Consider the following 14,542-nt stretch of genomic DNA (forward strand, 5'->3'; position numbering starts at 1 on the left):
CTCTTTAACTTCAGCACCACCTTTGGTTGGTGCCCGTGCTGACAGGAAGGCTGGGTCCCCTTCACCCCTAATCCTGCCCCCGGTTGAGCCGCGCAGTGTTGGGAGCCAGGGTGAGTCCCACCCCCTCTGAGCCTCACTGGCCCCAGCTCTACAGGGGGGACATGGGGAGGGTGGGACCAGATCACATTCTCGCTCACAGGTCCAGATGCTATCCCACAACCTGGCAGCTGGGGAGCCCTGTTCCCAACCCCATGTCCAGTCAGCCTGAGGCCCCAAAGGAAGCAGAATTTGTAAAGCTGTCCTGAGGCCTGAACCCTGTCTAGGGGACAGGGAGGACTGGTATGGAGGGACAAAATCTTCTCTGAGCAGTCAGCAATGAGTATGGGGCATTGGTGCCCCTTCAAACCCTTCCCTTTTGAAACTCTGAAACTTATCCTTTTAGACTCCATTCACTGAGCACCTACTATGTGCTGAGAGCAGAGCAAGCCCTTTGCCTGCTGCTGCTTCAGGCAACTTTTTTATTTTTTTTGGTGCTGGGGTGGAACCCAGGCCCTGATGCAGGCTAGGCCAGCACCCCACCACTGAGCTACACCCCAGACTTTTGTCACACATCTTCATACCAACCCTGTGAGCCTGGCACCAGATCTTCTTTTGCTGGTGGGGAAACTGACTTCCACCAAGCAGGCAATGCTGGGCCCAGGCTGAAACACAGAGCCCAGCTCCCTGGTCCTCCCTGCTCCCTCACTGCCCCTGTTGGGCTTCCCCTGACAGGCAGTCTGAGTCTTCTGCCTCCCCTGCTCAGCACAAGTCACACCGAGTTGCACCTGGGAGATACCAGGACTGAGGTGGGAGAGTCAGGGCTGGCTTTCCAGAGGAGGAAAGGGGTGAGCCAGGCTGGGTCCCAGAAGCTGGCACAGGTAAGGGTGAAAGAAGTTGGGACTTAGTGGCCTCAGTCTCAAACTTGGCCTCTCCCCTCACCCTACCCTAACCCCCAGGATGCAGGTTCCTGCCATCCACCTGGTGCTGAGTGACCTGTTCAGGATCATCAATAGAGAGGATGCTGTCCCTGGCTTCTTGCCCTGGCAGGTGTCCCTGCAAGTGAGAGGGGCATTCTGTGTATGTCGGGGGCACTCTGGGGTGCTGGCCAGGCTTGGGGTGCAGGCTGCAGCCCAGGTGGGAGTAGTGACCCTTATCTTCTTCCTCACCAGGACAAAACCGGCTTCCACTTCTGTGGGGGCTCCCTCATCAGCGAGACCTGGGTGGTCACCGCTGCCCACTGCAGAGTCAAGTGAGCACTGGGAAGCCTCAGGATTCTGCTACCAGCTCCAGTCAGGGTGAGGCAGGGCACAGGGCCCACTCCCTGTCCTCAACCCTCCATGTCTCATTGCTTAGGACATCCGACCTGGTGGTGGCTGGAGAGTTTGACCAGGGCTCTGATGAGGAATCCAGGTCATCAAGATCGCAAAGGTACACAGGCCTGCTGGACAGGGCAGGGGCCCAGCTCAGGGGCAGGGGGAGCTGGCACAGCAAGGGAACGCGGTGGGGCTGGGATGGCCCCAGAATCCTTTTTCCTGGCTCCTGTGGGTCTGCTGTCCTGAAGGGCCACTGGAAAAAGCCTGTCTCCTGGAAACCCGCAGACCCTGAGCAGGCCTCACCTGTCTGGTCCTCGCCCACAGGTTTTCAAGAACCCCAAGTTCAGCCTGCTGACTGTCCGCAATGACATCACCCTGCTGAAGCTGGCCACGCCTGCCCGCTTCTCCCAGACTGTGTCTGCTGTGTGCCTGCCTGACACTGATGACAATTTCCCTGCTGGGACACAGAGTGTCACCACTGGCTGGGGCAAGACCAGTCACATTAGTGACAAGCCAGTCTGGTTGGGAAATGAGGGCTGTGGGCTGTGGTACTGACCACTCATCCTGCCCACCAGACTGCAGCACTGTGCCTGGGGGCCACCAAGGCAACCAGGCTGCACAGTGGTGGCCCTGCCCTCCTCTCAAATTCCAACTGCACAGTCCTCAGCAGCAAGATCACCGCTGCCATGCAAGATCATCCCCTGCACAGTCCAGGCTCCTGGCTCTCCCCACACCCTCTCCTCCCCGATCCTGGGTGGGTTCACACAAAAGCCAGGCCTTGGGTAGGGAGAGAGGAAACAGGAACACTAAATAGGTGTTTCTCCAGGACCCTTCCCTCTCTCCAGGGACATGTCAGCCATGAATAGGCAGGGAGACAGGACCCTTGGCTGATCACTGATGGCATCAGCAGAGGGTGCCAGGAAAGGGCTCTACTCTTAGAGTTGCCATTGGCATCCAAAGAACAACACTTCCTGGAGTTGTGCAGTATTCAGCCTGGACAGTGGGACATGGTGGCCCAGAAAGGCTCAGGCAGCCCTTGCCTGCTTACAGTGGCCCTATAGCCACCCCCACCCACACTTTCTTCACTAGTCAAACCAGCTTTACGAGCTTCTATTTTGGGACCTCACCCTGAGGGTGGCCCAGACTTCCAGGGGCACAAACCACCCAAGGATCTGCTGACTCTTCCATTATCCATCTACCCAGTGAGCATGTGCTGAACATCTACTGGTGTCAGGCCCTGGACTGGCCTCTAGGAATAATGTCCAGGGGTCCCTGGGCCAGGCTGCCTGCACTGCCTGATCAAAGCCCCTTCTCCCTCTCCTATAGTCTGACTCTGGGGGGCCCCTGGTCTGCCAGAAGGATGGAGCCTGGACTCTGGTGGGCATCATGTCTTGGGGCAGCAGTACCCGCCCCACCTCCAGTATGCCCGTGTCACAGAGCTCATGTCCTGGGTGTAACAGATCCTGACGGTCATCTGAATCCATGAACCAGCTCTGGCCTCCTCTTACCCTGCTCCCCACAAAGCTGAAATGCCTGGAGTGCGTGTCAGTGCTGTCTGTCTCCCTGGGGGGACTCCAAGTCCTCACTTTGCTCCTGAACTTGGGCCTTCCCTGGTTTGGACTGGGCTGGGTCAGACCAGGGTTTTAAGAGGGTCCGTTGTTAGTCTTCTTCATTTGGGCTTCAGCTTCCCATGCGGTGGCCAGGAAGGACACAGGCAAATTAAATGGGGGTGAAAAGAGGGATGATGGAAGACAGGCATGCACCTGTAATCCCAGCAATTTGGGAGGCTGAGGCAAGAGGATTGTGAGTTTGAACCCAAAAGAAAAAAGAAAAAGGCATAGCCCGGGAGGATCGTGAGTTCAAAGCCAGCCTCAGCAAAAGCGAGGCACTAAGCAACTCTGTGGGACCCTGTCTCTAGATAAAATACAAAAAGGGGCTGGGGATATGGCTCAGCAGTCAACTGCCCCTGAGTTCAATCCCTGGAAAGAAAGAAAAGAAAGAAAGAGGAAAAAGGGAAGAAGGAAGATGGGATCTGGATGGGTGGAGCTGCTGGTCAACCTGCAAGGCCTTCTCCACTCCCGTCTCATGCCATCAGGACATTGGGGCCCTTACCTGTCAGAATGCTCAGAGACCCTCCCTGGGGAGCCAGCAGCTGGGGAACTGGCCTGTTCGGCCCCACCAGGGTGCCTCTTTCCCAGGCCTATGCTAGAGTCAGTGGCCTTATCAGCCCAAGGACCGTGATAAGGAGGGATGGCAAGGCAAGCTGTGATTGGTGGGCTCAGTAAATATAATGCCCCCTCCCCCGCCATACACCATCACAGGCCTCTGGCTGGTCCTCAGCCTCCCCTGAGGGTAGCAGCTGGTGAGTGGGTGGCCCAGGCAGCCTGGAAGCCCCCTCCCCCTCACACCTGCCTGCTGGGGCCCAAACACCCAGAAGCAGGAAATGGGCTGTGGGGATGCAAGTCCTTCTACCACTGAGCACCCCCCTCTGTGGGGCACCAGGTTCCCCCTGGTGGCCAGTTGTGCCATCTTTTCATACCCTGCCAGGCACCTGCCCACTCCTCTGGGCACTCCTTCTCAGCCCCCCTGGGTACTTTTGCTTGGCTCTATTGGGTCTCAGCTATGCTTGGAGGAACCTCAACCTCAAGTAGACATTTCTGGGTCCCCTCTCTTGTCTTGGTTTCATCCATCTATTCAGTCACCCACCCCAGAAGCCAGGGGTCACCTGGTTTGTTCATCTTCTAAATTTGTCTTCCAGCCCCTGGATTCTGCCACCCCAGCCATCCCACAGCCATCCCTCCAGCCCCCTGTGAGCTCCTTGGGCTCAGCCCTGTGGCCCTGTGGGCAGCCTCTTGGGTCTGTATCTCCAGGCACCCAACCCATTCCTGCTGCAGACTCTCAGGGGAGGGTGACCGAGGCCTGTGTCCCAGAACTCTGAGCTCAGAGGGGAACAGAGCAGGTCAGAGCAGCTGCCCACTGTGGGGGTCTCTGAACCCAGCTTCCTAACTCTGATCCCCAACTTAATGCTTAATGCCCAGATTCTTGGGCCCCCTCTGCAAGGGCACCTGAAGGTGGCTGCCAGGCTAGGGGCAGGTGCCCTGCAGTGGTCAAAGCTCTAGATACAAGTGTGCCAAGGAGTCCTGGAAGTGTCAGGTCTTTACCCTGGCCTGATGGGCACACCATTCCTTGCCCTGTCCCCACCCTCCAGGCTTCAGAGTCTCCCCTCCTCCCCATGCTGAGGGGCCCATCCAGGATCATCAATGGGAAGAATGCTGTCCCCAGCCCCTGGCCTTGGCAGGTGTCCCTTAGGTGAGAGGGCATTCTGGGTGTGTGGGGGTCACTCTGGGGTGCTGGCCACGCTAGGGGTGCAGCCCAGGTGGGAGTAGTGACCTTTACCTTCTTCTTCCCCAGGACAGCACTGGCTTCCACTTCTGCAGGGTTCCCTCATCAGCGAGAACTGGGTGGTCACTGTTGCCCACTGTGTGGTCAGGTAGGTCTTAAGCTCAGGAAACTGGGATCCCCAGTGCCAGAGGACCCTCATCCCTCTCAACCTCAACCAAGCACTGCACTCAGAAGCAAAAGGGTCTGAGCAAAACCTCCTATAACTCAGCTGCAACCTGCAGAGACAGCCACCCCAGTGCTGCCACTCCACCTCCTAAGACCTGCCCCCAGGCCACCTGGATTGCAGCATGGGGAATCCTGGACGGTCAGTCCTGTGACTTCGTTGTGCAAACAGGGAAAACAAGACCCAAAACAAGAGCGGGATGCACTGAGGCCCTGAGATTCAGTGGCTCAGCCAGGGTGCAGCCTACTGGGAACACTTCCTTGCCCTCTGAGGTGTCAGCCATGAGCCCTTGTATGGGCTGCCACCTCTCCTCTCCCCAAGAAGGGACACTGCATGGTAGCCAGGGCATCTGGCTTGCCTCTGAATAGGAGCCCCTTCAGGCTGAGGTGGCTGAGGTAGTCAGGAGATGGACTGGTGTGACAGCAGGCTCTGGGAGTGAGACCTCCTGGGGAAGGGGCAAAGCCCCTGGCCAGTGCCCTTGGCCCTTCAGGGCCCACCAGCAACTCTCCCCTGATGCCTTCTCTTTCCCACGCATACCTTCTGCTTCTGAAATGTTTGCGAGGCTGGGATGTGGCTCAGGGCTGGAGCATTGCCTGGCATGAGCGAGGCCTGGGCTCGTCCCTAGCACTGTAACCAATGAATACATTTTTCTCATTGGTTTCTTATGGTGCTGGGGCTTGAACCCAGGACCTTGGGGATGCTCGGCAAGTGCTCTACTGTTGATATACACCCCTAGCCCTTGTGCATTGTTGAAAAACATGGAAATAAAAAATTGAACAACCCTGAATGTCATGTGTCATTTCTCCCTGGGTCTCCACAGCTTCCTCTGCCCCATTGTTGTTCCTATTCCACCTGCTCTGATCCCATTTTGTCTCCCAGCCCAGTATCCTCAGAATTCTCCCCTGTCCTCCACTCAGAGGTCCACCCAGGCCCCACCCTGGTCCCAAGAGTGTTTGAGCACACCCTAGGGGACCTGTGTGCTGTTCTCCTCAACAATACCCTGCCAAGGTTTCCTGCCCTCCTCTCAAGCCTGGGTTCCTGCCTGCCGGCCCAGCTCCAAGGCCAGCTTCCTTGCAGGCTGTCAGGGGTCACAGTGGCTGCAGGAACACCTAGCACAAGCCTGTGTTCCTACAGGGGCTTTTTAGGGAGATGCAATTTAGATTCTGGTCAAAATTCCAAGAACACTTCTGAATTGTAGCAGTCATAAATCATTCCATTTCTTTCAAATCCTCTAAATTAAAAATCCACCAAACACAAAATGAAAATGAGAGCTAATAACAGAGCCTGAAGCAAACTCCAAGCACAAGCAGGCCTGTGAGGCTCTTCAGGGCCAGGCAGGGAGAGTACGGTTCCCCTGCATCATGACTGGGAGTCCAATGGACAGTTCTGGTCCAGTACTCTGGGAGGGTGGCTCTGGCTCACCTTCCTCACCAGTCCTTCCTACAGTCCATGGCCTGATTTTCTTCCTCTAGAACACCTGGTTCTGCCTTCCAGGCCCAAGCCCAACCCTGCTGGGCCCAGGGTTCTCGCCTATCACTGACAGAATCAGCCAGGAAGGGGAAGAGGGAGGTGCTACCTGGTCCCGATGTCTTCATCAGAGAAAGACCAACTCTTCCATGGGAAGAAAGAAGGGGCCCTCACACTGCCTGTCCACAGCAGCTTAAGGGCTGAGGTGCCCAGAGGTGGGCAGGGCATGGCTGGTTTGCACTCTGTTGAAGCTCTGCCTGGGGTGGGATTTGACAGGTGCTGTGCCCACAGCTGATTTTATTAAGGTTCAGGGCGCTTCCTGGATGCCCCTCCATGAGGCCTGGGTGGGTCAAGGGGCCCTGTCTGTTGCCTCCTCTCTCTGCAGCCAAAGACCCCCAACAAGCTATAGCAGGTGGCTCTGCCCCCTGTGGCCACCGCCAAATGTAAAAGTCCTGGGGCAGCAAGATCACTGATGTGATGATCTGTGCTGGGGCCATTTGGTGCTGTCCACTCCCTGACAGAGCCCAGATCTGGTCAGGCCAGGAGGGCCACAGCTCTCCTCTCTCCCCAGAGGCCTGAGCTGCCCACTTCCCTTTGCCCTTCTCTGCTTACCCTCACCTTCCCCAGTGCCCACCAGAAGGCCAGACTGATGCTAAAAGATGCCCAAGGAGGGTCCCCTGGCCAGGCCTGGTGCTGTGCTGCCCACGGGAATCCAGTCCCTACTTGGGCTCTGTGAGCTGGAGGAGCCAGCTGGCTTCAGACAATGGCCAGGCTCCTCCAGGAGCAGAGATGGACTGCCACCAGTCCAGATGTGCGCAGTTTGGTCATGATCACTGTGCCCACAAAAGTCGTTTCCCTGCCTGCTCCCTGGATTCCAGTGGGCCAGGCACCCCCATCAGGCTTGGAGACAGGTCCTGTCTCTTCTACAGAGTGACTCTGGGTGCCCTCTGGTCTGCTAGAAGAAGGGAGCCTAGACCTTGGTGGACACTGTGTCCTGGGGCAACTGCACGTGCCTGTGTCACTGAGATCATGCCTTGGTTCTGAGAGGTTCTGGAAGGTAGCCAAGCCTCCTCCTACCCCAACATGCATAATCCGCTCTCCCTCAAATCCTACCAGGAGCAGCTGCCTGCACCTTTGTTGCCCCCACCTAATTTGCTAGGGGTTGCTGGGTGTAGGTGGCCCCCCTGTGGAGCCAAGAACCAAGGAGGTTGGCAGATCACCCGGCCTTACCTACTTCTGTACAGACAGAGCCAAATTCTTATGCAGAATGGCCAGAGCTGGGGGCAACAGCAGGAGTACCTGGCACACCCTTGAACCCCCACGGGCCACAGGTGCTGGTGGAAGCCTGGGGAGGGCAAGGGCCTGCTCTGGGCCTCTACCCTCCCAACTTGGAGAACCAGTTCACGTTTGATTCACATAGTACACTTTGGGAATCCCACAAACTGAAATGAGTTTCCCTATAAGAACACAGTTTTGGCTGGGCACTGTGGCGCATGCCTGTAATCCCAGCAGCTCAGGAGGTTGAGGCAGGAGGATTTTGAGTTCAAAGCCAGCCTTAGCAAAAGTGAGGTGCTAAGCAACTCAGTGGGACCCTGTCTCTAAATAAAATACAAAGTAGGACTGGGGATATGGTCAAGTGCCCCGAGTTCAATCCCGGGTAACCACTCTCCCTCCCCGCAAAAGAAGTTTTAGATAAATTCTGTGAAAATCAATTTCTTGGTGTGCACAACCAATGTCCTCCAGCAGTGTCCTTGCTCCATGGGACCCAGCAGGGCTTATCCTCTTCCTGGAGCTGCTTTCTGGCAGCAGGGGCTGGCTGCTGGTGTGTGGACACGCACTCTCTGGAATGGCCTCCACCATATGCCAGGGGGACCACACAGCTGCCGTCTTGATGGGCTGTGCTCACACTGAGACTTCTGGGCCTCAGGCCCTGAATCCAGTGGCAGGCTGTGCCCAGCCCTCTCCCCATCCCGTCCAGTACCTGAGGCTTCATCTCCCTGGTCCAGGCTGGCCCTACTTGTGAGGGCCCTGGTTTTCTTCTAAGGGAACCCACTTTTCCTTCACCCTCCTGAGAGGCCACCCAGTCCTCTTCTCTTACATCACTCCCCCTTAAATCTGCCATTCACACTCCGCAGCATCTGAGGGCTCAGGGCCCTTCTGCCTCTGAGCCACCAGCCCTGGCTCTACCCTCACACTCCTTAGGCAGCTGCTTTTCATTTTCAAAATTTTATTAAATGTAGACTATTAGTCAAATGATTGGAAAATCAATAATGAAAAATAGTTCTTTCAGGTTTTCTCCCACAGAGAAGGAATACGTCACTGCTGCACTTACCCGTCTCGGGGACAGGGTTAGGCCAAGGGCCACAGGAAGCCCGGGGGACTGGAACATATGGGCCTCCACCCTGGCCCTCTGTGGCCACCCTCCTGGTTCTATAGCTGTCTCAGGGACAGCACCAGCTGGCTCCTTGGCCCTGGCTCCTCTGAGGTGCCATCCCACCATCCTGCCCTGTCATAAATATGTACAAATCCCTGGACAGTAGAGGGCACTGGGCCCGAGGCAAAGCTGGGGTTCCCTGTCTCCAAGCCTGTGGGGCATCCACTCTCAGGATGGCTGCCTGGGGTAGCTTGGGCCATTGCTGCCGCCTCCCCTGCCTCCACACCCTTGTCATCTGCTCTCAGGCAGTGGCCAGCTGGCCTAAGACCCGGCGGAACTGTTGGGTACTGTGGCCCAACTCCTTGACCCTGTCCACCATGTCCTGGGCAGCAGAGGGTGATGGGTACTGTAGGGCAGCAGCCTTGGTGGTGGCCACAATACCACGCAGAAGATCGCACAGCAGGTTGCTATAGTGGGTAACCTGGCTGCGTACGTCAGCTGCCTTGGCCTGCCGTGACAGCGTGTCCCCAATAAACACTAGCTTGTGGGCGCTGAGGATGACGAACTTGCTATGCGCCACGAAGATCTTGGGCGGCTGGTTGGTGGCCACAGCGGTGAAGAAGGCTTCCACTGCGTCGGTCAGCGTGGTCAGGTTGGCTTCACACTGCTCGAGGTAGAAGAGCAGCAGCTGCCGGTCGGAGGGCCCTAGGCCACCTGTGCGCCCTGGTGCCAAGGGCTGGGCCGGTGTCCAGTTGGCCAGGTCATGGTCTATGGGGCGTGATACCTCCTGCTCCAGGCGCTCAAACTGCTTCAGCTGGGGAGGTGGGGGAGCAGGACAAAGGTGAGGCTCTCAGATAGACATGTGCACCACTGTTCACAAAACTAAAACTAGGGACAACCAAAGTATCCAGGAACAGGATTAGAACAGAACATGCTGGAGGCAGGAGCGGGGGCGCTCCTCTGCTACTCCAGTCACACGAGAAGCTGAGGCAGCAGGTTGGAGGATAGCCTTGGCCACTCAGACCCCGCCTCAAAACACAATTTTTTGTTAAATTTTATTTTTTAGTTATAATTGGACACAATACCTTTATTTTATTTATCTACTTTTATGTGGTGCTGAGGATTGAACCAAGGACCTCAGAACACGCTAGGCAAGCACTCTACCACTGAGCCATAACCCCAGCCCCCTAAAAACACAATTTTGAACACGGGCTGGAGATGTGATTAGTAGAAAAGCACCCTTAGTTTCAATTCCCAGTACTGGTGGGGGGATCCCATGATGCAAGAGTACAGAAGGAGGATAAAGTAGGTGGCTATTTCTTAAAACAATGTAGATTCCAGGGACTGGTGTGTAGTTCAGTGGTGAGCACTTGCCTGGCACGTGTGAGGCACTGGGTTTGATCCTCAGCATATTAAAAAAACATATTCAAAAAATATTTAAAAATGTCACAGATATATGATTTTCTCAAATATGGATATCTATATTTGGTTTCAATTATTAATGCTCCTCTTCCTAAGTATCTTCTTCGTGCCAGGCTCTCCTCAATCATTTCACATTCCACATGCCCCAGTTGACAGTGTGGAAGCCATGTGGCCAGGGCTTAGGGTGGCACAGGCTCTCTCCTCTGCCTGGCTCCGTACCTTGATGGGTAATGTCATTGTCTTTATTTTGTGCTATTCTATATTTTAACTCTTTTAATTATCTTCACAGTTGGAAATGAATCCTCTTAGCACTTTTTTTTTTTTTTTAGTTGTATATGGACTCGATGCCTTTATTTGCTTTTATGTGGTGCTAGGATTGAACCCAGTGCCTCACACTTACAAGGCAAGTGCTCTACCATTGAGCCACAACTCCAGCCCCCCTTAGCATTTTTAAGTCACCTCTTTCCTAACCTAGGAGATGACTGAAACTATGAAGAAAACTCTGCAGATAAATGAAGCAGTGTTATTTAAATAAGGACGTTTTGGTACAATGTAAAAAGGCTAGGGTAGTGGCTCAGCGATAGGGCACTTGCCTCAGATGCGTGAGGTACTGGGTTCAATCCCCAGCACAACATAAAAATAAATAAATAAAATAAAACAAAGATATTGTGTTCATCTACAACTAAAAAAATATTAAAAAAAAAAAAAACTAACAATAGATGTTATAGGGCCTTCAAAAAGAATTTATGAAGAGTGTCTTTATTGTGGAGGGGAAGTGGGTTGCTGAGAGGCCCAGAGTTTAACTGCTCACAAAGTCTCCTCTGTAGCAGGTACAGGAAGGACCTGGGACAGAAACCAGCTGGACCCAACTCCCATAACCACCTCTCCCTACCAGGGTTTGTGTTCTGCTCTATCACACAGTTCTGGGCTCCCTACAGTGTCTCTGACCATTAACAATAACTTAACTTCATTGATTGGTACCAGGGTGGAACCCAAGGCCTTTGGCATGGTAACAAGACTCTCCATGACAAGGCTATACCCTCAGCTCTAGAATAATCACTTTAAAATAAATCAGATTAATCACGGGATGAGGTGGGACACACCTGTAATCCCAGCAGCTAGGGAGTCTGAGGCAGAAGGATCAGGAATTCAAAGCCAATTTCAACAAAAATGAGGTGCTAAGCAACTTATTGAGACCCTGTCTCTAAATAAAATACAAAATAGAGATGGGGATGTGGCTCAGTGTTCGAGTGCCCCCAAGTTCAATCCCTGGTACTGCCACCACAAAAATAAATAAATAGATAGATAGACAGATGGATGAATCGATTGGTTTAGGCCAGATGTGCACCTGAAGTCCCAGTTAATCAGGAGGCTGAGCCCAGGAGTTCATGGGCAACACAGTGGGACCCCACCTTGGATAAGATAGGACAGAACTGAATATTAACAAACCAAGTCAAAATTTAGACACAGATGGTCACGAGACCGGACAGTTACTTGCTGTTGGGGGGTGGGGAGTGGTAGCAGGTGGGTCTGGAGAGGAAATGACCTTGCTGGGAGAAGCTGGGGACTAAATGTGTCAGGGCTGCACCAGGCCAAGCAGGGGGTCTGGGATCTCCCTGGCTGGACAGGGCTCACCTGCTGCAGCTCCAGCTGGCCCTTCCCCTGCCGCATGATGTTGCCCTTTTCCAGCAGCTCCTTCTGCGTCTTCTCAAACTCTTCCTTCCCCTGGAGGGGGAGACAAGCCTGGGCTGAAGAGTGTCTTCGGGACTAGAAGCACCAGCAGCCACCAGGGGCACAGTGAGGGCCCAGGCAACACTAGGTGGCACTGCATGTGCACGCAGGCTAGGAAGGCAGCCCATGCAGGAATTCCTTGCAGGAAGGGGCTGGGCACAGGTGAAGCCCCTGCACTCCCATGTGACTCACCAATGTGGCTATGGCCAGCCTCCCTGATCTGGTTCCCACAGCAGCAATCAACTCCATCCTCTCCCCTGATCTACAAAGCCTGGCCATCTGGTCCCCACCCACTGGTGCCACTGTGGGCCTTGGCACTACAGGCCCTCAGTCTGGAATGCTCCTCACCAGGACTTCTCAGCTGGCGCAAAGGTACATGATTGGGGACCCAACCTCAGAGACCTGGCCCTACCCGACCTTCCTATCCTTCCTATTTCCCCAAACCTCCATGTTTGCAGCCACCTCGGCTGGGATCACCAAAAGTCCAGCTCCAAATTGTTTGAGATTCAGTCCTGTAGCCCTAGTGCTACAGGACCCAAGAACAACCACACTAGATACTGGCACTCATCAGTGACCAAGCCTGAAGTCAAAATCTGACCAAAAGCTGGGTGCGATGGCACATGCCTGTAATCCCAGGGCTCGGGAGGCTGAGAGAGGAGGATTGCGAGTTCAAAGCCAGCCCTAAGCAAGGCCCTAAGAAACTCAGTGAGACCGTCTCTTAAAAAACAAAACAAAACAAAACAAAAAAAAAAACACACAAAAATAGGGCTGGGGATGTGGCTCAGTTGTCAAGTGCCCTTGGGTTCCATCCCTGGTACCCCCCTCCCCCAAAAAAGACTGACCACAAGAACCCTGTGTGTGTTGGGGGCAAAAAAGGTGGCAGAGCTAAAGCCCAGGAACCTGGGTAGGGAGAACACCCACCTGCAAGTGGACGTAGTCATAATCCTCCATCCAGCCCCCCTCGCTGTTCTCGTACTGCCCATCTGGAGAGTCCTGGGAGGTAAACTTTGGGGGTGAGGGCAGGGGCCGTGACTGGATGCTGCTGGCCTTGTCAGTGGGATTGGGATGCAGGGTTCCGCCCCCCTCAGGCCCTGGGGCAGTGGCCTTGGTCCGTCTGAAGAGCAGTGAGGCATTGCCATGCAAGAAGGAGGCCAGCTGCTTGGCATCCTCAGGTACAGCCCGGGAGCAGGCCACCAGACGGTCCATATCTTCAAGGGTAAATGCTGGACCTCCCCGGCCACTGTCAAGGACTGGACCATGTGCCACCAATGTCTGGTACACATCCTCCATCTTCTGTAGCTGCCGACTAAGCTTGGCATGTAAGGTGCGATCAGAAGTGTGGGCAGCATTGCTCACGGCGCTGCGGGCAAACTCCAGTAACTCATGGACAGCCGCTTGGACAGCAGCCACTGCAGCCCGTAGGTCCTGCACTGGTGGCTCCTGAGGCTCAGGGGTGCTACGCCAGCCTCCAGCCCCACCAGCACTGCCCACCAGGTCCAGAAGGTGGGACACAGTGGCACTAACACCCTGCTGCAGCCGTGCCAAGGACTCCACAGCAACCTCTAGCTCCAGGGGCTCCCGGCCTGGCACTGCCACCTCCAAGGAGGATGCCGACTGGCTGCTGCGCGTGCTGCCTGTGCTGGAGGCCGACAGGCGCTTGCCCTCGGCAGGAGCCTCTCGCTCAGCTGGTGGGGGCACAGAATACACACCATCATCAACCACAGCACCATCAACTGCCTCAGGAGGAAGCACCCGTTCACGAGGCACATCATACAGGGTGCCGGCACCAGGCCTCCTCAGGCCAGGGGGCACATCGTAGAGGTCAGGTGCAGGGGGTGGTACGTCATACACATCCTCAGCTGGCGGGGAGTCCGGGGGAGGTGCAGCAAGGATTAACGGGTGGCGAGCTGGGTCAAAGGGCTTGGCCTTGGCAAAGGCAGGGGGTACATCGTAGGTCTCCTCGCGCATCAGTGGGCCATCGGGCACATCCTTGCTCACCGATGGAGGAACATCATACACCTGGGGGACCAAGAGGTGGTCAAGGCTGTCTTTCCATCTTCCTGTCCCAAGAACCAGGGCTGGAACCAGCCACACACAGGCCCAGCCTAGGTTCACACATGTCAGCCCTAAGGGCCATGGCTGAGGAGTCAACCACTCTGAAGTCAGATGACTCTGCTTCTCTATGCCCATCTGCTCACCCATGAGAGAAGCCCCTCTTGGGTTTGCTGTGAGGATATGTTTACTAGTTTATGTAACCCTGCCCCTGTGAACACTCAGGGAGAGGTTAGTATCATACTGCCACCCCCACTGCCATCACACCATCACCTCCGCCACCGCCACCACCTCTTCCACCATCACCAACACTACCACTGCCACCATCAGCACTGCTACCTCCATTACCATCACCTCCACCTGGGAACTTTCTACTCTGTGGCAGGTACTTGGCTGAGCTTTGTATGGGTTGTACTTGGGGTTGGCCCAGGACAGTCCTATATAATTATCAGTCCCATTTTTGCTCTCAAAGTGTCCTGGTTCGGGCCTGGGGCTGTGGCTCAGTGGCAGAGCGCTTGCCTAGCATGTGTGAGGCACTGGGTTCAATTCTCAGCACCATATATAAATAATAAATAAAAT

General features: G+C 55.1%; 1 protein-coding gene and 1 pseudogene across 11 annotated transcripts in view; one reads left to right on the top strand and one right to left on the bottom strand.

Moving 5' to 3' along the window:
- Positions 1 to 137: 137 nt before the first annotated feature.
- LOC124086335 (chymotrypsinogen B-like) lies at positions 138 to 5,704 on the top strand (annotated as a pseudogene).
- A 2,890-nt stretch (positions 5,705 to 8,594) lies between these two features.
- Positions 8,595 to 14,542, bottom strand: part of Bcar1 (BCAR1 scaffold protein, Cas family member) — a 39,303-nt gene continuing 33,355 nt past the window's right edge. For all 11 annotated transcript variants that reach the window (XM_058575873.1, XM_046434443.2, XM_046434446.2 and 8 more), the window contains 3 exons: positions 12,833 to 13,930; positions 11,816 to 11,905; positions 8,595 to 9,572 (listed from right to left, as the gene is read on the bottom strand). In XM_058575873.1, coding sequence (XP_058431856.1) covers positions 9,060 to 9,572; positions 11,816 to 11,905; positions 12,833 to 13,930 — 1,701 coding nt within the window. In that variant the 3' untranslated portion in view covers positions 8,595 to 9,059. The remainder of the gene's footprint in view (positions 9,573 to 11,815; positions 11,906 to 12,832; positions 13,931 to 14,542) is intronic.

Source organism: Marmota monax, unplaced genomic scaffold (assembly GCF_021218885.2).
Source record: "Marmota monax isolate L192 unplaced genomic scaffold, Marmota_monax_Labrador192_F-V1.1 WCK01_AAM20220418_F8-fsc00024, whole genome shotgun sequence".
NCBI lineage: Eukaryota > Metazoa > Chordata > Mammalia > Rodentia > Sciuridae > Marmota > Marmota monax.